At 39.6% G+C, this 20,180-nt stretch overlaps 1 protein-coding gene across 5 annotated transcripts in view; it reads left to right on the forward strand.

Moving 5' to 3' along the window:
- LOC140480791 (disco-interacting protein 2 homolog C) overlaps window positions 1-20,180 on the forward strand; it is a 619,093-nt gene that overhangs the window by 411,284 nt on the left and 187,629 nt on the right. For all 5 annotated transcript variants that reach the window (XM_072576180.1, XM_072576182.1, XM_072576181.1 and 2 more), the window contains 2 exons: window positions 1,900-2,112; window positions 10,541-10,672. In XM_072576180.1, coding sequence (XP_072432281.1) covers window positions 1,900-2,112; window positions 10,541-10,672 — 345 coding nt within the window. The remainder of the gene's footprint in view (window positions 1-1,899; window positions 2,113-10,540; window positions 10,673-20,180) is intronic.

The following is a 20,180-nucleotide window of genomic DNA, read 5'->3' on the forward strand; positions in this document are numbered from 1 at the left end:
CTCATCCCTCCCTTCAATCTCCCCAGCACGATCCACATGCCCATTCATACCACCCCACATCACCTCACACTCTTCATGCCCTCTATGCCAACCTATATCATATAACCAACCCACATGGCCTATCTTACCCTCCATGCCAACCTATGACTTTGCACCTATGTCATTGTAATTTATAAACCTGAATGCCAACTCATGCCCCCCATCCCTCACCATTTGTCCTTAAAGCTCCCATGCCAACTCATTCAGTATTCTAAATGCAATGTATGCAGAGTAAACCTGGTAAAGGAGTTCTGATCTTCGGGCATTTTGCATCAATAGTCAGGCTTTCTTTATAACAAATTGGAACATATTTGAAGACTGGGCCAAATTTTGAAACCAGTAGACAACTTATCATTTTTATTGCATTTGAACACAAGAAAAATTTGAATGTGGTTTCATCCAGAAATTGTTGTCCTGTGAGGAGGATGTTTTGCTAACGATTGAGTCTACAATAAAACAATATAATTTATTTTACAGTAACATATTGATTGTGTGGTAACTATACATTTATATGAAAACAGCACCGTAATTGAGTTTGGAGGGTTCATTGTAACAATATTTAAGTAGCTCTCCTATCTACACAGTTAGTTTTTCTGATTTTTATCCCTTGAATGTTGACAATTCACACAAAATCATTTGAACACTTGACAATTTCTAACACAATCCTGAAACTGACGATTCAATTGTAATTTTATTCCCCAGTCATTAGCCAGCTCACTTCAGGGCCATATTGCATTCCTCCTTACTCTGTTTAATTTTAATTTTAACAGATGTGCACAATAGGCCACAAAATTGATCAGAAAACAGTGATGATAAGCATTTGAATTGCGGTGGTACAATACAAATGGGAATGAATGAAAATCTGAGAGTTTGTGGGGGAGGAGAGTGTGCACACATTGTCCCTGAACCATCTGCACAAAGCGGTGCTCATTTTACAGAAGAGACAATACAACAGATCATTTTCTTTTTTAATCTAGTGTCTAGTGTACCTCCTTTTCAGTTGAAATATCAATACGCTGAAAAGGACTATCAGTTTAATTGAATTGATTCAAGGATTTAACTGTCCTTCGTTAACACTTTAAGAACTATAGTTCTATTGCTGCATATAATTCAACAATTCAACACTGTACATTAAAATTACTTTTGGATGATTGGTCTTGCATGCAACAAATTATAGTATTAAGATTGTAAATCCAGTGCCAAACTTGATCTCCAGCTTTGCTCTAACTGTGCAATGATTTTTGCATTAGTAAATTGCCTAAAACAGAATTGAGTCCCTCACCTTGATATGACCAGGCAAACCAGTTTCAATACAGACTGAGTTGGAGAATGACACTGTGATGGAATGCCTGAATTCAGAAATTTCCAACCACTTCTTCAATTCTACTTTATATCATGGCAAGAAAGAACGATAAAATAGTGGATATATTTATGCTTAGAATGCCTTAATTATGATTTTTCTTTAAGCAAGAAACTCAATATAAATTTTTCTTTCCAGGTTCTTGAAAATCTGCTAACCAAAAAATATCAAGATATGGAACTTCAGTTCATTCACATTGGAACCAGAAAAAACATGTCTTTTTTTCAAGATTTTTAAATACCCTGAACATTTCTACATGTATTAAACATTCATTACATATATTTAATGGTGTGTGGAAGAAAGCAAAAGCATTTCTAAAGTTGAAAAGGTTTCTCAGGAGTCAGAAGGTTTTTGATGATGGTTTCTTATTTGCATTCCAATGCACTAATGCAGTGCCTTCAACGAGTATAGAGATAAACAGGAGAAAGTAAACTGTGAACACAATGGAAACATTTTATAGAGAAGCTTTTGCAAATGATCTCATGTTTTTCCTTCTGTAGATACCTCATCTGGTTCAGAAGATGAGGGATCAGGGCAAGGTGATTCCCAAGGAACCCCCTCCTCCAGCCAAGGCAGTCTGAATATGGAACACTGGATAAGTCGAGCAATCCATGGGTCCACCACATCTTCTACCAACTCCTCCTCTTCTACACAGAGTGGTGGAAGTGGTGCTGCTAATGCACTGGCTGATGTCATGACACAAACGCACATCGGTTGGTACCAGTATCTATGTTCATGCAAGTTTCTTTATTTTTGTCACCTTTTGCAACATTGCTTGAAAAGGAATCCTTTGTACTTTGGCTTGTTTGACAAATAACCTAGGCCATTTCTTGATAATCAGTTGGATCGTGATCCTGAGTCCACTCAGTCTAAGTCCTCTTTGATGTATTTTGGAAAAGGTGAAGTCTCCAGATTAGATTTTCTTATGTCAACTTCCCAAACTGTTAAACTCTTCTGGACTGAATTTACATTGCAGTTTTCAAAAATGCACAAATTCTGCTCTCTCTTTCCATAACGATGTATGCTGTAATCTCTCCAGTTAAGAAATTGATTTGTTCTGAGACACCAGCTATCCAGGTAGCTTTTGAGCAAATCCAAGCATTCTTCAACCCAGTGGTGCCATTACAGTATGGTACTTTGGCAGCAGCAACATGGAAAACATACTATTTGGATAAATACTTTTCCTCACTGCATTGCAGTACTTTATCATCCTTTCATGTTTCTATTTGGTTAGATATTCTAAAATCACCTGTGGTACAATGGATTGCAACATCCATATATGACTTGGTCTCAAAGATTCTAGATTGGAGAGGTTGCAGTATATTAATATCTGAATTGCAATAAGGCTAATGGAAAAATTAAAATTTAACTGAGGTTTCTTTGCAAGTGCATATAAAAGCTATGAAACTCTTTTTGAAAAAAATTTGAAAGCTAACTTACATGGATTTTTTAATTGTGTAACACAGAATCCATTTGATTGGTTTGCTGGTTTTTAGTCAGGTATTTGATTGGTTTGCTGGTTTTTAGTCAGGTATTTGATTGGTTTGCTGGTTTTTAGTCAGGTATTTGATTGGTTTACTGGTTTTTAGTCAGGCATTTGAATTATTTTCTGTCAGAGGCAGAGGCAAGAAAAAGAAAGTAGATTTTCTAGATTGGAATCCATTCAGATGTTCAGAATCTCTGCATTTTCAGTATCTGTTCTACCTCCTCCATGAGGAGGATAATAGACAATAGGTGCAGGAGTAGGCCATTCTGCCCTTCGAGCCTGCACCACCATTCAATATGATCATGGCTGATCATCCTTAATCAGTATCCTGTTCCTGCCTTATCTCCATAACCCTTGATTCCACTATCCTTGAGAGCTCTATCCAACTCTTTCTTAAATGAATCCAGAGACTGGGCCTCCACTGCCCTCTGGGGCAGAGCATTCCACACAGCCACCACTCTCTGGGTGAAGAAGTTTCTCCTCATCTCTGTCCTAAATGGTCTACCCAGTATTTTTAAGCTGTGTCCTCTGGTTCGGCACTCACCCATCAGCGGAAACATGTTTCCTGCCTCCAGAGTGTCCAATCCTTTAATAATCTTATATGTCTCAATCAGATCCCCTCTCAGTCTTCTAAACTCAAGGGTATACAAGCCCAGTCGCTCCAGTCTTTCAGGGTAAGGTAGTCCCGCCATTCCAGGAATTGACCTCGTGTCACTAACAAACCAATCTTCCTTTCCCTAATCTTGCCACCTTCCCTTGCAGTCACAGAAGGAGTAACACTTGCCCTTTTACCTCTTCCTACCTCTTCCTACCTCTTTTACAGAACTCCAAATGCATGTTCAAAGTGAAGCAGTAAGTTACCTATTCGCCTTTCAGTCTGGTCTGCTGTATTTGCTGCTTACAGTGTGGTCTCCTCTACATTGACAGAACCCAAATGAAGATGGGGTGACTGTTTTACAGAACACAGCTGCTCTGACTCAAAGAATGACCCCGACTTTGCAGTTGCTTGCCATTTCAATATACCTTTTTATTCTGATGCCTAAAATTTTCAAACAAGTCCTGCTGCAGTGTTTCAGTAAAGCTCAAGTGGGTGGAGCAGTTCCTCATTTTCTGTTTAGGCATTTTACAACTTTCAGGACTCTGTATTGAGTTCAACAAATTTAGAGCATGAGCATTGTCTTCCATTTTGAACACATTATACCTCCTAACCCACCTCTGATTTATTTGCTTGGGTTTGGTGTCAGCAAAGCCAACCAATCTTAGATTACACACCATATCGTTAACACCGAATTAGAATTGAAACCTCTCCTTTACTGCCGTTCAGACTCCCTTTACCTTTTGCTCTGGACAACCTCACCATTTATTCTAATTGTTTTCACCTTTTTTTAACATCAAAAATATCATCATTTTCCAGCCTTGTTTAGTTCTGAAGAAGAGTCATACTGGAGTTGAAATGCTTCCCTCTAGAGAGATGCTACCAGACACGCTGAGTATCTCCATCACTGTCTGTTTTAATATGGCCTAATTTGTGATTGACCGAATGGTGCCAACCTCCCGGAAGTGAGATAGTCTTTGCAGCGTAGGCAGGAGTTGTGCATCAGAATGATGGAGAAGGCCTGATGCAGCTGACTGTGTGAATTATCTGAACAGTTCTGGTGGTGGAACCCTCTGAAAACATCTCCAACTCAGGATTAAAGTTAAAGACTTAATTGAACAGTTAGCCAGGGAAAATTGGAGGGACGAGATCTTGCTGTAACTCCTGGGTATCTATATAATTGAATTGCTGGGTGCACGACTAACACATTTGGTTTGGTTAAGAAAAAGAAGGAAGCATATGTCAGGTATATACTGGATAGATCGAGTGAATCCTTAGAAGAGTAAAAAGGATGTAGGAGTATACTTAAGAGGGAAACCAGGAGGGCAAAAAGGGGACATGAGATAGCTTTGGCAAATAGAATTAAGGAGAATCCAAAGGGTTTTTACAAATATATTAAGGATAAAAGGGTAACCAGGGAGAGAATAGGGCCCGCGCTGAAAATGTGTTGCTGGAAAAGCACAGCAGATCAGGCAGCATCCAAGGAGCAGGAGAATCGACGTTTCGGGCATGAGCCCTTCTTCAGTCTCCCAAGATGGTGACATCTTGCAAAATGTCCAGCTTACAGGGGAAGAAGTGCTGGAAGTCTTGAAACGGTTAAAGGTGGATAACTCCCCAGGACCTGATCAGGTGTATCCTAGAACCCTGTGGGAAGCCAGAGAAGTGATTGCTGGGCCTCTTGCTGAGATATTTGTATCATCGATATTCACAGGTGAGGTGCCGGAAGACTGGAGGTTGGCAAATGTGGTGCCACTGTTTAAGAAGGACAGTAAAGACAAGCCAGGGAACTATAGACCAGTGAGCCTGTCCTCAGTGGTGGGCAAGTTGTTGGAGGGAATCCTGAGGGACAGGATGTATATGTATTTGGAAAGGCAAGGACTGATTAGGAATAATCAACAGACTTTGTGCATGGGAAATCATGTTTCACAAACTTGATTGAGTTTTTTGAAGAAGTAACGAAGAAGATTGTTGAGGGCAGAGCAGTAGCTGTGATCTATATGGACTTCAGTAAGGTTCCCCATGGGAGACTGATTAGCAAGGTTAGATCTCATGGAATACAGGGAGAACTAGCCATTTGGATACAGAACTGGCTGAAAGGTCGAAGACAGAGGGTGGTGGTGGAGGGTTGTTTTTCAGACTGGAGGCCTGTGACCAGTAGAGCGCCACAAGGATCGGTGCTGGGTCCTCTACTTTTGTCATTTACATAAATGATTTGGATGCGAGCATAAGAGGTACAGTTAGTAAGTTTGTAAATGACACCAAAATTGGAGGTATAGTGGACAGTGAAGTGGGTTTCCTCAGATTACAACAGGATCTGGACCAGATGGGCCAATGGGCTGAGAAGTGACAGATAGAGTTTAATTCAGATAAATGCGAGGTGCTGCATTTTGGGAAAGCAAATCTTAGCAGGACTTATACACTTAATAGTAAGTGCAAGGTTTGTGAAGGTTTGTAGCTCAGGTTGAGGTTTAGGGTGTAGGTTTGCTCGCTGAGCTGTAGGTTTGATATCCAGACGTTTCATTACCTGGCTAGGTAACATCATCAGTGGCGACCTCCAAGTAAAGCGAAGCTGTTGTCTCCTGCTTTCTATTTATAGGTTTGTCCTGGATGGAGTTCCTGGGGTTTGTGGTGATGTCATTTCCTGTTAGTTTTCTGTGGGGTTGAGAGATGGTATCTAGATCTATGTGTTTGTTTATGGCATTGTAGTTGGAGTGCTAGGCCTCTAGGAATTCTCTGGCATGTCTCTGCAAAATTCCATGCAAGGACTGCCAAAAACACTACATAGGACAAACAGGAAGAAAGTTAGCCACCAGGATACACGAACACCAGCTAGCCACAAAAAGACACGACCTTCTCTCACTCATAGTCCTACACACGGATGAAAAAAAACACCATTTCGACTGGAACAACACATCTATCCTGGGACAGGCTAAGCAAAGACATGCCAGAGAATTCCTAGAGGCCTGGCACTCCAACCACAACGCCATAAACAAACACATAGATCTAGATACCATCTATCAACCCCTCAGAAAACAAACAGGAAATGACATCACCACAAACCCCAGGAACCCCATCCAGGACAAACATATAAATAGAAAGCAGGAGACAACAGCTTCGCTTCAATTGGAGGTCGCCACTGATGATGTTACCTAGCCAGGTAATGAAACGTCTGGATATTAAACCTACAGCTCAGCGAGCAAACCTACACCCTATACTTAATGGTAAGGTCCTAGGGAGTGTTGCTGAACAAAGAGACCTTGGAGTGCAGGTTCATAGCTCCTTGAAAGTGGAGTCACAGATAGATAGGATAGTGAAGAAGGCGTTTAGTATGCTTTCCTTTATTGGTCAGAGTATTGAGTACAGGAGTTGGGAGGTCATGTTGTGGCTGTACAAGACATTGGTTAGACCACTGTTGGAATATTGCGTGCAATTCTAGTCTCCTTCCTGTCGGAAAGATATTATGAAACTTGCAAGGGTTCAGAAAAGATTTACAAGGATTTGCCAGGGTTGGAGGATTTGAGCTATAGGGAGAGGCTGAACAGGGTGGGGCTGTTTTCCCTGGAGCGTTGGAGGCTGAGGTTTTATAGAGGTTTACAAAATTATGAGGGGCATGGATAGGATTAATAGACAAAGCCTTTTCCCTGGGGTTGGGGAGTCCAGAATTAGAGGGCATAGGTTTAGGGTGAGAGGGGAAAGATATAAAAAAGACCTAAGGGGCAACGTTTTCATGCAGAGAGTGATACGTGTATGGAATGAGCTGCCAGAGGATGTGGTGGAGGCTGGTACAATTGCAACATTTAAGAGGCATTTGGATGAGTATATGAATAGAAAGGGTTTGGAGGGATATGGGCCGGGTGCTGGCAGGTGGGACGAGATTGGGTTGGGATATCTGGTCGGCATGGACAGGTTGGCCTGAAGGGTCTGTTTCCGTGCTGTACATCTCTATGACTCTATGACATGCATATAAACACCCTCCATCCTGGGTGAAATAACCCAGTACATGTTGACACCTGATTTCACCTGCCCCTCACCTACTCAAGCTAATCCCTGACTTGCCACAAGACAGACTTGTTCCCAATCATTATCCCTGATGCCCTTGCCTCCACACTTTCGTTTTTGGCGCAACCCATTTTTTCCCTCTTCTGTCTCACACTCTTTCTTGCTGTCTTTCCCCAGCAAAAAGAAGTTTCTTAAAGGAGTGTAACTCAAACTCTGCAACATCTTAGGAAATAATTAAATGCTGTGGTGTTTTCTGCTCATGGAGAGTAACTGAAGATATGCCACATGACTTTGATCATCTGTAAATACCTTGCAATTCTGACTCCTAATGCTCCTTTGAAGTAGCTTCACCCATGATATTATATTGAAGGTATTAATTTAAATTGTTATTGTGCAAATCTTCCAAATAGGTGCCCTAGGACATGAGAAAAAATATACATGATGCATAATCTGTAACTTTATGCAGAATTGACAAAATACATGAAAAGTTAAAAAATAATATATTTAGGGATCCAATAATTTGAATACTGTGTGGGAATCGATTATTTGTGTTATTCTTTATGAATAAAATATAATGCGCGTAAAATATAAAATGCACATACCTGTTCAAGAGAGCTACATGTTTGTAAAAATTGATCAGTGAAAGGACATAATCACCAATAAATGAAGACAGACTACTGTCAGCCACTAAAGCATGAAGATGTACAGCTGTTTGTATCAGATTTAAGATTCTGGCTGAGTTGGAGGTTGTAAGGGTTATCCTTTGATACAACACTCTATTAACCAAGAAGGAAGATTAATGAGGTCCATGGTACTGTTGGTAGGCTTTACAGACTGCCAACCATTTGATCTAGATTTGTGTTTACATGATGTGCTTGCAGCAGCAATATTATAGTTTGCTGTACAAGGCCAGACAGACATTGATTTTGGTAGGCCACCACTACTTTGATCAATTGCGTTTAATATATTACATGTGCAAGTAATCCTAAAGAGTGAAATGGAGTGAGAAAATCATGGATTCTTTTGACCATTTCTTAAAAACAGACATGGACTGAAAATTATCTTTTTGCTTTCCTCATTGGCACTATATATAAAAATATTTGTACTCATTTGAGGAAAATGAAGAAACCTGCTGAAGCAACGGGTGTTACAATAGTTTTTGGCACATTCTGTTACTTGAAAGAATAAATGCTCTGATTTTTACTCTATTATTCTTGAATTACTCCAGTAATTCAAGCGAAGTAAGGAATATAGTCTTTCAAAGAGAAAATAAGACAGCCCATGGATTTTTAAAAGAAGTAATTGCAGTTGCTCCTGTGAGTAAAAATGTGAATCTGTTAACTTAGGTCTTTAATCATGTATTTAATTGAGACAATTGTTGTGTCCATCGCCAATTCAGCTTATTTTGTACACTTTTTAAAAGTTAAAACCAAACCTCTCCATTCTTCTACATCATTTGGAAGTGGGTTGCTCTTACACTGATTCCCTTGTTGGAATGCTCACACTCTTCCCAGGTGTTGATGTTGCACACATTTCAATATTCATTTTATAATTTGCACGTCACAAATCACTCAAGTTGCTTCCTGAAATAAAATCTGGTCAGTCATTTTTATTTCGAGGATCTAATGTGCAAAATAAGATTTAAACAATATTGGAAAGACAGAGTTTGCAAAGATATTTACACTTATCTGGAATATAAGTAAATGCAAATAACTGTGAAAGTGAGAATGTTGACATCCTGGAGAAGGAGGAGGCACCAATTCCTGCGGATAATTGTGTAACATCAACTGGCTATGAGGAATTGAGTCAAAATCACAGTGAATATTTTGCTGTAGCCTGACTGGCACCTTTCGGCTATTGAAAGAAATTGAGGAGGGCATAGTTAAGAATCTAAGCAAAGTGTTTCAATCCTTAATTCTGTAAATTGACGCATTGGATGTGAGTAGCCAGTGCTATGACCTTATTTAGGAAGTGAGGGACTGATGGCATGGCACTGTATAACCCTTACAGACATAAGTATTTGGAGCAGGAGTAGACCACTCAGTCCCTCAGATCCATTCCGCCATTCAGTATGATCATAGCTGACCCAATTGTTCTGTATTCCCACCAACCCTGATAACCTTTCACTTCCTTGCTTATCAAGAACCTATCAACTTCTGTAAACACTCTGCTCCCATTGCGTTTTGAAGAAGTACGTTCCAAAGATTCATGACCCTCTGTGAGGGGAAAAAAAATCCGTATCTGTAATCCAGATCCATCCATTGCCATAAGCAAGTTCTCAAAAATCAAAATGTAATTAGCAAGTATCTAGGAAAGTATAGATTAAATAAAGGCAAGTCATGTTCAGCATGCTTAATCTTTATTTTTTAATTTGCAAGATTGTTGGAATGTGTTAAAATTTCACATTTGATGACTTTTAGAAGCAGACACAGCTTATTATAATTCAGGTTTTCAGCAAGAAGAAATGTAGCAGTATGTATAAACAATTCTCCAGAAAAGAGAATGAGCTCTGGAACTTATTTTCCAATATTCTCTCTCTCTCTCTCTTTCCCTTCTTTAAGATATGACGTAAACAATCTCTTTATTCTGGGTGTTTTGTGAGTCTTTAGAGGGTTAGCATTTGTGAACATTATGGTCAAGAATCTTTAGCACAACTGCACACAATGGTTCAGAAATTGATTTGAAGGGCAAATAAGGAAGAAACATTTTGTCATGTGTACTTAACCGTATTACAAGTGACTTTAATATTCCTAATTGGTGGCCAGGCCACTGGTAAAGAAATTGATGGTCGTCAAAATTGACTTATGTTGGACAGCGACTAAGTTAAAAGCTTGAAAAGAGAGCAAAGTAAATCTGAATGTATTGATTATTTGACATTATATTGACTTTGTTGACCAGGTCATACATCTAACTTAAATTTTGGACATCGAAAATCCTTTAGGTGATGTAAGCACTTGGATGTTACTTACACAATCAAAGATTGTATCTTAAGGCAGTAATTCAAATATATAAGATGGCATATTTTTTCTTTACTCCATATATAATCTTTTCTTTCTCTTAGAAAACCACTCTGCACCTCCAGATATCACAACTTATACAACAGAGCACTCCATACAGGTTGAACGTCCCCAAGGATCGACACCAAGAGCAGTCCCAAAGTATGGAAATGCTGAACTAATGGAAACTGGTGATGGTAAGTTTGATACCAATCTCTCATTTCATGCAAAATCCATTAGTCAGTGTTCAACAACAATACATCTTTTTATACTTGGTGCTGAAACCCAAATTAGACATGAAAGTAGGGATTTAGATTAGATTAGATTCCCTACAGTGTGGAAACAGGCCCTTCAGCCCAACAAGTCCACACTGACCCTCTGAAGAGCAACCCACCCAGACCTATTCCCCTCTGACTAATGTACCTAGTACTATGGGCAATTTAGAATGGCCAATTGACCTAACTTGCACATCTTTGGACTGTGGGAGGAAACCCACGCAGACATAGGGAGAACATGCAAACTCCACACAGACAGTTGCCCGAGGTGGGAATTGAACCCCGGTATCTGGCGCTGTGAGGTAGCAGTGCTAACCACTGAGCCACCGTGCTGCCCTAAAATGCTTCACCAAGCAGAATAAACTGATATAAACTTCAAACCTCTATTAAGATATCCAGTTATTCCTGTGTGACTGATAATATTGTGGACACTTTTACAAGTAGAGTTTTCTATGTAGAAGTAATCCACCAGCACAATTTCACATGACATAAAATCCTGAAACAACTGATTGAAGCGATGCCATTATACACAGAATTTGTCTTACTGACTTCCATTGAATCGAAATCTGTTTGGAAATGATATGCACAGAGACAGGTATTGAATCGTGTCATGTAATACATTTTCAAGGTGGTGCAAATAACCATAGTTCCTGTCATTTAAAATCCTAATCTCAGATCTGTGATGACAAAGGTTTTTGTGCTGTTGGGGCTAGATAGGTAACAAAGAATTTTACAGGCCCCTGACGGTAGACTTGCAAGCAGTGGAGCAACTACAAGCTGCAAATACCAGGAAAATCACCTGGTGTTCTTCGAACACCTACCATCAGGTCCCAAGCTATCAGAAATTAAAAAGGGAGGTGGGTGAGGTCCCCTCCATGTCCAGTTGAGGACCAGACATTTCTTTCCTGGATGCAAACTTGAGATGGAGATCAGAGTGGAGGAGGAAGTCTGATTTGGCCTTGGGTTAAAAAAGTGGTAGATGGTCTCCATGACCAACCCTTTGACTAATTGGGTCACCCAGCCTGAAGGTTCCTAGTCTCCTTCCAACACGAGCTTTTCTGATACAATCCCACCCATTTCACAACACCATCCAGCAGCCCTGGCTCCTGTCCCTACACTGAGCTTCCCGTCCACATTGTATAGCTTTGCACCCGTTCCTAGAACTTAGCCTCATGGGGCTACATGTAGTCCCAGCACTGGCCACTGGCTCCAATGGTGCTCCAGTGGCAGATTTGCTGGTAGCTTCCTGAGGTAAGACTTGCTTCACACAGCATTAAGTGGCTGCAGAGCAGCTAACATTAATATTGCCTCGTGATGTTCTCATTAGTGTGGCAGAAAACCCTGCCATCCAAAAGAATCCTATGTGTAATGTGCCTTGAACATCTTTGTGACCCATTTCTGAAACAAATTGATGAAATCTCATGAGATGCCATGTTGGGTATTCATGAAGCACAATGAGGGAAAATGGTAAGGAATGCAGAAAATATAATTCTTTTTTCATCATTGATTCTGAGTATATGTTCATTTTTTTGATTAATTGCCTATACCAAGTTGTCCTGAGAAGCTGGTATTGGTTTGTGTTTCATAAGATCATAAGACATAAGAACAGAAGTAGATCCTTCAGATTGAGTCTGCTCCACTATTTGTTGAGATCATGAGTGGTCTGATAATCTTCAAATCCACTTTCCTGCCTTTTCCCCATAATCCTTGGTTCCCTTACCTGTTAACAATCTCAGTCTTGAACATACTTAACAATCGCCTCATTAACCCTTTGAGAGAAAGGATTCCACAAATGCAGTACTCTCTGAGAGAAGAAATGCCTCCTCATCCCTGACTTAAATTTGTGACTCCTTATTCTGAGATTATGGCCTCTGGTCCTAGATTTTCTCACAAGGGGAAAACCTCACAACCTCTCTGCATCTACCCTGTCAAAACTCCTAAGAATCTAATATATTTCAACAAGGTCACCTCTTAATCTCCTAAACTGTAACGAGTACAGGTCTAATCTACTCAACCTCTCCTTGTAAGACAGTCTCCCCAAACCTTTTATTAGCCTATTGAACCTTCTTTGGACTGCCACCAGTCCCAGTGTATCTTTCCTTAAATAAGAGGCCTAAAATCATTCACAGTATTCCAGCTGTGGTCTAACTAGTGCCTTGTATAGTTTTAGCAAAACAACCCTCCTTTTCAAATCCATTCCCTTTGAAATAAAGGTCAACATAGTTCTATTGCTGAAACTGTTCTTATATTGCAGTTAGGTAGCAAATTACAACATTTTGTCTCAGTAATAATGAAGGGAAAGTGATGTTGGGCAATATATTAGGATGAATTGAGAAATGCTTAACTGACAAGAAGCAGAGTAGGGATAAATTCAGCATTTTCAAATTGGCAAGCTCTAATGAGTGGAATGCATCAGTAATCAATGATGGAGCTTCAGTTATTCATTATCCATATTTATAACCGAAATGAAAGCATCAGGAGTAATCTATCTGCATTTGCTAAACCACAGAAATTTTCTGATGACAAAACTTAGTTGGGACAACAGTCTGTAAGCAGGATGCAAAGTGGCTGTAGAGAGATGACATACAGGTTAACTGATTGGGCAGTAAAGTGACAGAGTATAATGTGAGGAAATGTAAGTTTATTCAAATTGGTGGAAGAATAGTCTGCAGAGTAAAAGTGGTAAAGCAGAATTTTTTTTAATAGCTGATGTTCAGAGATATTGAGTCCTCATATAAACATTCAGCAAGCAATTAGAAAGGCAAATGGCCTGCAAGAGTAATGAAGTTTGCTTCATTTGTATGAAGCTTTTATGAAATTATCCAGCAGGTATTGTGCATTTTTGACCTCCTAGGCCTGGGACGTAAATATTTGATTTGGAGTCAGTGCAATGAGGATTTGTTGGGTTGATTCCTGGGATGAAGGTGTTGTATAATAAGATGTTGAGTAGATTGCTTCCTGCATACTCTGGAGATTAGCCAAATGGAAAGTGATCTTGTTGGAACTTACCATATTTTGAGGGGACTTGATATGTAGATGATGGGAGTTTGTAGAATTTCAAAATAAAGTCACTGTCTCAGGATGAGTGAATGACCATTTACTTGGAGATTGTGAATCTTTGAAATTCTCAACTGTCTGGTCTGTGGGTACTCAGACCTTGAAATATATTGAAGACTGAGAAACATAGATTTTTGTACTTCAGGGGAGTCTAGGGTATGGAGATTGAGCAAGAAAGTAAAATTGATGTCAAAAATCAGCTATAATTGCTGACTGACAGAACGGGCTCAAGGGGTGTATGGTCGTCCTCTGCTCCTAATCTTTATGTTTCATGTAACACACACTCACTGGTTATGTCCATGTCTCTGTATGTAAGTGCCCAGGAAATTCCAACCCGGTGTCCTTTTATGCTAGAGTAAAGTTCTAAATAACAAACTTTCAATGACTGATTTTTGCTCGGGGCACTAACAACAGTTCAATCAATCCTATCCTAAGAGCTAGCTAATTTGACCATGATTGCTTTTTCCTTCTGTGAAATGACAAGGTAACTGTTGATTGTGAAGTGATCTGAAACGTTTTACCCTATTTTGCATGTTGGATCGATGAATTCTTGCGCTGAAACAAACCAGAAAAACAAGAATTTTGCTGAATTTGTTCATTTTTTTTAAATAAAGCTAAATTACTTGCTGGTATGATTTTATTTTTAAAAACATGTTCAGCGCTTAACACCAAACCAGTAGTAATAATTCAAGATCCAGGGCTGTCAGTCATTCATTCATGCATGCTGGGCACAACCTTGTATGTGTTGTTCTGTTATTACTTTGCTCTGTTGATTGACCTCCTTTCAAAAACTAAGCATTTCATGTTGGAGAAAGGAAGGAGTGTGACAATCAAAAATCTCATAACAACTGGAGTCAAAATTCAGTGAATAGAATGCCCCATTTTGCTAGCTAGTTAAATGGGAGACAGCTTGCACACCACACTTTTAGGGAAAATAATAGGTCCCGATTGCAAGGGCCAACAAAACATGCGAATAAAAATCTGCTGATTAACAAGTTAACCGTTTTGACTTGGAGATGTCTGTAGTTGTAATTTCTAATATGTTGTGACTCTCTAATCATTGATTGTTTTTACGTGTGTGTGAGATAGAAGAAGCCAATTTTCCTTAATGTTAGTAGACTTCAATTTGAACTCTTGAGGAGCTAATAGAGCCCTCACTGCTTCACTGAATTGCACTGCGATCAATAAGGAACAGAATGTGTTCTGTGTAACAGCAATCTATTGCAATCCATTCCACTGCAGGTTTCTGGAACACTAAAGGTTTATTTTGTAGATATATGGTGAGAACTGTTTTATCATTGTTTAACTTCAGTCAAGTCCAAACTAATGTGAGCAAAGAGAGCTTGGAGTGCAGGTTCATAGTTCCTTGAAAGTGGAGTCACGGGTAGATAAGGTACTGAAGAAGCTGTTTGGTATGCTTTCCTTTATTGGTCAGGGCATTGAGTATAGGAGTTGGAAGGTCATGTCGCGACTGTACAGGATATTGTTAGGCCACTTTTGGAATATTGTGCACAATTCTGGGTCTCCCTCCTATAGGAAGGAGGTTGTGAAAGTTGAAAGGGTTCAGAAAAGATTTTCAAGGATGTTGCCAGGGTTGGAGGGTTTGAGCTATGGGGAGAGGCTGAATAGGCTGGGGTTGTTTTACCTTGCGCATCAGAGGCTGAGGGGTGACCTTATAGAGAGTTATAAAATCAGGAGGGAAATGGATAGGGTAAATAGACAAGATCTTTTCTGTGGGTTTGGGGGAGTTCAGAACTAGAGGGCATAGGTTTAGGGTGAGAAGAGAAAAATTTAAAATGGACCTAAGGGGCAATTTTTTTTACACACAGGGTGCTGTGTGTATATAATGAGCTGCCAAAGAAAGTGTTTGAGGCTGTTACAATTACAACATTTAAAAGGCATCTGGGTGGGTATATGAATAGGAAGCATTCAGAGGGATACGGGCCAAGTGCTGGCAAATGGGACTAGATTAATTTCGGCTATCTGGTTGGCATGGACGAGTTAGACTGAAGGGTCTGTTGCCGTGCTGTACAACTCAATGACTTTAATATGGCACTCCATTCAGTCTAGGTAATAAACTAGGCTTAAAATACCTTGAAAACTATGTAAATACTGGTGCACATTTTTTGTCTGGAAAATTTTAGAATACCATTTCTGCAGTGGATTTGAATAGAAGAATAAAATAGTTAATGGCACTAACACTATTTGTGAAAAATGGAAATAAGGGGCTAGCACTCAAAATAGAACAAAAACAGGAAATGTTGACGTTCCCACAGGGATATGGAACTAAGGCAAACAAAGTGCAAATCAGCCGTGACCTCATTGAGTGACAAAATGCTTGAGAGGCTGAGTGGCCTCCTCCTGTTCCTATGCTCCATTCTGTGAGACAGGAAACTTCCTGTAAAAATAGGAAAATAGGTTTTTCTTTCAGATGTTTCCAGTATCGGCAAAATTTCAATTCTTTGGAGCAATCAAAATTACACTCTGGAAATGATGGGCTGCATTGCTTCAGTGTTGCCTTTTTAAAATGTGAAAGTTGCAAGAGCCGTTTGTACAAGGACTCAAAAGGTTTTGTCAAGTGCAGAATGTCCTTCAAAGTGAACAGGAAAGGTCAACCAGCTCAACCTGCACATTATTTTTTAAATGGTCTCTTCATATCTATCTCACACTTTTACGAGCTATACTTGAGCTTCCTTTGCACATTATCAATAAAAATGTCATGTCCTTTAGGAATGTAATTGTGATGTTTTCATTTCAAGCTGGAAGGATAAAGCCACAACATGGCTCTTATTGCAAATTAGCGTAGCCACAAAATCAAATGATAATAGCACAACAGCACTCAGTGACTTCTTGGTGGGATAGACACTGCATCTTGTGCTGTTCATTAGGATGAATAAATGTTCCCGGAAATAATGTCCTTTTGTTTTGCCCAAAACAGACAAGTCCGTGAGAACACTGCTTTTGTGCTCCCACCAAGGGGTATCAATGTTTTGAATAATAAACTAATTGGTATGCACAGAGATCACAAGTAAATTCACATCACTAAAAGAAGTTGAGTTACCATTTGTATTGACATCGTCCATTTCCACATGAATCGTTCAGATCTCAATGGTTTTACATCAGAGTTTCAAAAAACCATTTGGTACTCGTGTCACAGTTGCCAGCTGTGTTTAATTTCAGTGTAATATCAATACAAATAACACATTCTTGCCAATATTTTATGTTACGCTGAAGCAATTATTTGCAGAGAAAATAATATTGCCTTATTGTTTTGCTTTCCACATCAAACTGTTTCAAGATATCTTCATATTGGGGGAAAAATACAGGCAAGGGTAAATCTCTGTTACTTACTTGTAGCAGAAAACAGATATTGCAAGGAAACTGTTGACTCACTTTACAGTTTAATTTGCAAACTTGAACCGGTATCTCAGAAGAATATTGATTATTGTTGTTCAGCATCCAGCAGATCTTAGTGTGAGCAATGAAAACATTTAAACAAAAGTATTAGTGCTAATTAATAACTTCGTGATTTACTTCTTTCTACTAAAGAAGAGCTTAGTACTTTTTTATTTCTGCTGTTCAGAGCTGCTCCTGTCCAGAGAGTTTTTTTTTAAACAAAATGCACGTGTTAATTATTCATGCATCAGAGATTATCAACATCGGCACAAAAGGTCTCTTACTTGATTATTGTAGAAAAGCAGCTGACATCCCACAGCAACTTGGCTCAAATTGGAAACACGGCATGTGGGAATTGTAGATTTTGTTGTTGCTCAATGTCGATATACCAACATTAATAAGCACAATTATTCTGTGTGATTTCATTGAGGTGGAGGCCAAGTCCAATTCAGTAACCATTCCTAAGTATACATGGCCAGACAAACTGGGAAGTATAAGGTCTTACAAATCTGAGAATTAGCCCCTTTTGTTCGGGAGAACTAAACAAGTGATGCCAGTATTCCGTTCCACTTTATACTGCAGTTTAGCCTCGGAACATTACAACAGTGCCCAATAGAGCAAATAGGACCAGTATCGACCACCATTGCTTTCCTGCATTCAGCTGCTTACATTTACTAGCATGTTTCATAGAATTGTGAGAGGACCACTGAATCCATTCAGCCTGTGCCAAGTCTTTCGAAGAGCAATCCTGTTAGTTTCTTTTCTGTGCTCCACAATGTTTTATCCTTCAATTATTTACCCAATTTCCATATTACTGAATCTGTATCTTACAACCCCATCATGGAGCATATTCCAAGTCCTAACCACTCATTACGTAAAAAGCTTTTCGTCATGTCATCTCTGTTTTTCTGGCCATTCTCAAAAACATCGGCTCTCTGTTTATCAAGCTTTCAGCGTTTTGGGACTATTTTCTATTCGCTGTATTAAAACTTTTCATGATTTTAATGACTTCTGCCAAATCTCCTCTTGCCTACTCCAGTCTATTCACATATAATTGATACCCCTCATCCCCGAAACCATTCCAGTAACTCTTTGTCATCCTCTCAAAAACCCTCATGTCCTTCCTAATATATGAATATTGTTGGCCTGAGGTAGAACTAAAATGTCATGAGTCTAACATAATTTTAACACATTGAGCAAGAACAAAGGTGAACATATGAATCTGTGGATTTTTGGGTATTCCGTAATGAGAAGGTATTTGATTCACTATGCTTAGAGTAAGCAGAAGAATGCATAGTAATGAAGCCAACTTGAACCTATTTCTATTAGAACAGAAAAGACCAGGAAAATATTTGTTAGAGTTTAAAATTCTGCTTTGTGCTCACATGATGTGAAAGGGCCTTAGGATACTTTGATCCGTAAGTGCCAGTCATTGGTAAGTAGTGAAACATGATTGGCTTTGGTTGGGAAGTCAGTGAACATCAGTTGAAAGAAGGTGAGCAGAGAGTTGGAGAAATCTCTTCATACAGAGTTGTTGGAGTATGGAATATTGTACTAGAGCAGTTATGGAAGAAATTATTACATAGTTAGAAGCAATGTAAATAAATATTTGAAACAAATGAAGACAGGGCAGTGGGGCAAGAGGGCAACATGGTGTTGACTTTGAGCTGCTTCAGCAAAATGTCAACATAAATTAATGACTTTTTGTATTTTAATCTTCCATGGTTCTAGGATACAAAGCCAAGCATTTTGAAACCCTTCATGTGCAGTGACAAACTTAGAAATATAGTCCCTCTTTTTCTTTTACAAGCAAACGAGGTGCCAATTTTGTGCTTGGCAAGACTCCAGAAAGTGCATTGAAGTGAATGAACAGCTCATCTGTTTTCTTCTAGAGTAGAGAAGTGACCTGTGTTTTGGAATAAGTTTCTGTTGTTCCAATAAAGGGAGAACTAGCCATTTGGATACAGAACTGTCTCAAAGGTAGAAGACAGTGTGGTGGTGGAAGGTTGTTTTTCAGACTGGAGGCCTGTGACCAGTGGTATGCCACAAGGATCGGTGCTGGGTCCTCTACTTTTTGTCATTTACATAAATGATTTGGATGCAAGCATAAGAGATACAGTTAGTAAATTTGCAGATGACAACAAAATTGGAGGTGTAGTGGATAGCGAAGAAGGTTACCTCAGATTACAACAGGATCTTGACCAGATGTGCCAATGGGCCAAGAAGTGGCAGATGGAGTTTAATTCAGATAAATGCGAGGTGCTGCATTTTGGGAAAGCAAACCTTAGCAGGACTTATGCACTTAATGGTAAGGTCCCAGGGAGTGTTGCTGAACAAAGAGACCTTGGCATGCAGGTTCATAGCTCCTTGAAAGTGGAGTTGCAGGTAGATAGGATAGTGAAGGCGGCATTTGGGTATGCTTTCTTTTATTGGTCAGAGTATTGAGTACAGGAGGTGGGAGGTCATGTTGTGGCTGTACAGGACATTGGTTTGACCACTGTTGGAATATTGCGTGCAATTCTGGTCTCCTGCCGATCAGAAAGATATCGTGAAACTTGAAAAGGTTCAGAAAAGATTTACAAGGATGTTGCCAGGGTTGGAGGATTAGAGCTATAGGGAGAGGTTGAACAGGGTGGGGCTGTTTTCCCTGGAGCGTCAGAGGCTGAGGGGTGACCTTTACAAAATTATGAGGGGCATGGATAGGATAAATAGGCAAAGTCTTTTCTCTGGGGTGGGGGAGTCCAGAACTAGAGGGCATCGGTTTAGGGTGAGAGAGAAAGATATAAAAGGACCTCGGGGCAACGTTTTCACACAGAGGGTGGTACGTGTATGGAATGAGCTGCCAGAGGATGTGGTGGAGCCTGGTACAATTGCAATATTTAAGAGGCATTTGGATGAGTATATGAATAGGAATATGAATATGAATTTGGACATATATGGGCCGGGAGCTGGCAGGTGGGACTAGATTGGGTTAGGA

The sequence above is a fragment of the Chiloscyllium punctatum genome, chromosome 8 (assembly GCF_047496795.1).
Source record: "Chiloscyllium punctatum isolate Juve2018m chromosome 8, sChiPun1.3, whole genome shotgun sequence".
Lineage (NCBI taxonomy): Eukaryota > Metazoa > Chordata > Chondrichthyes > Orectolobiformes > Hemiscylliidae > Chiloscyllium > Chiloscyllium punctatum.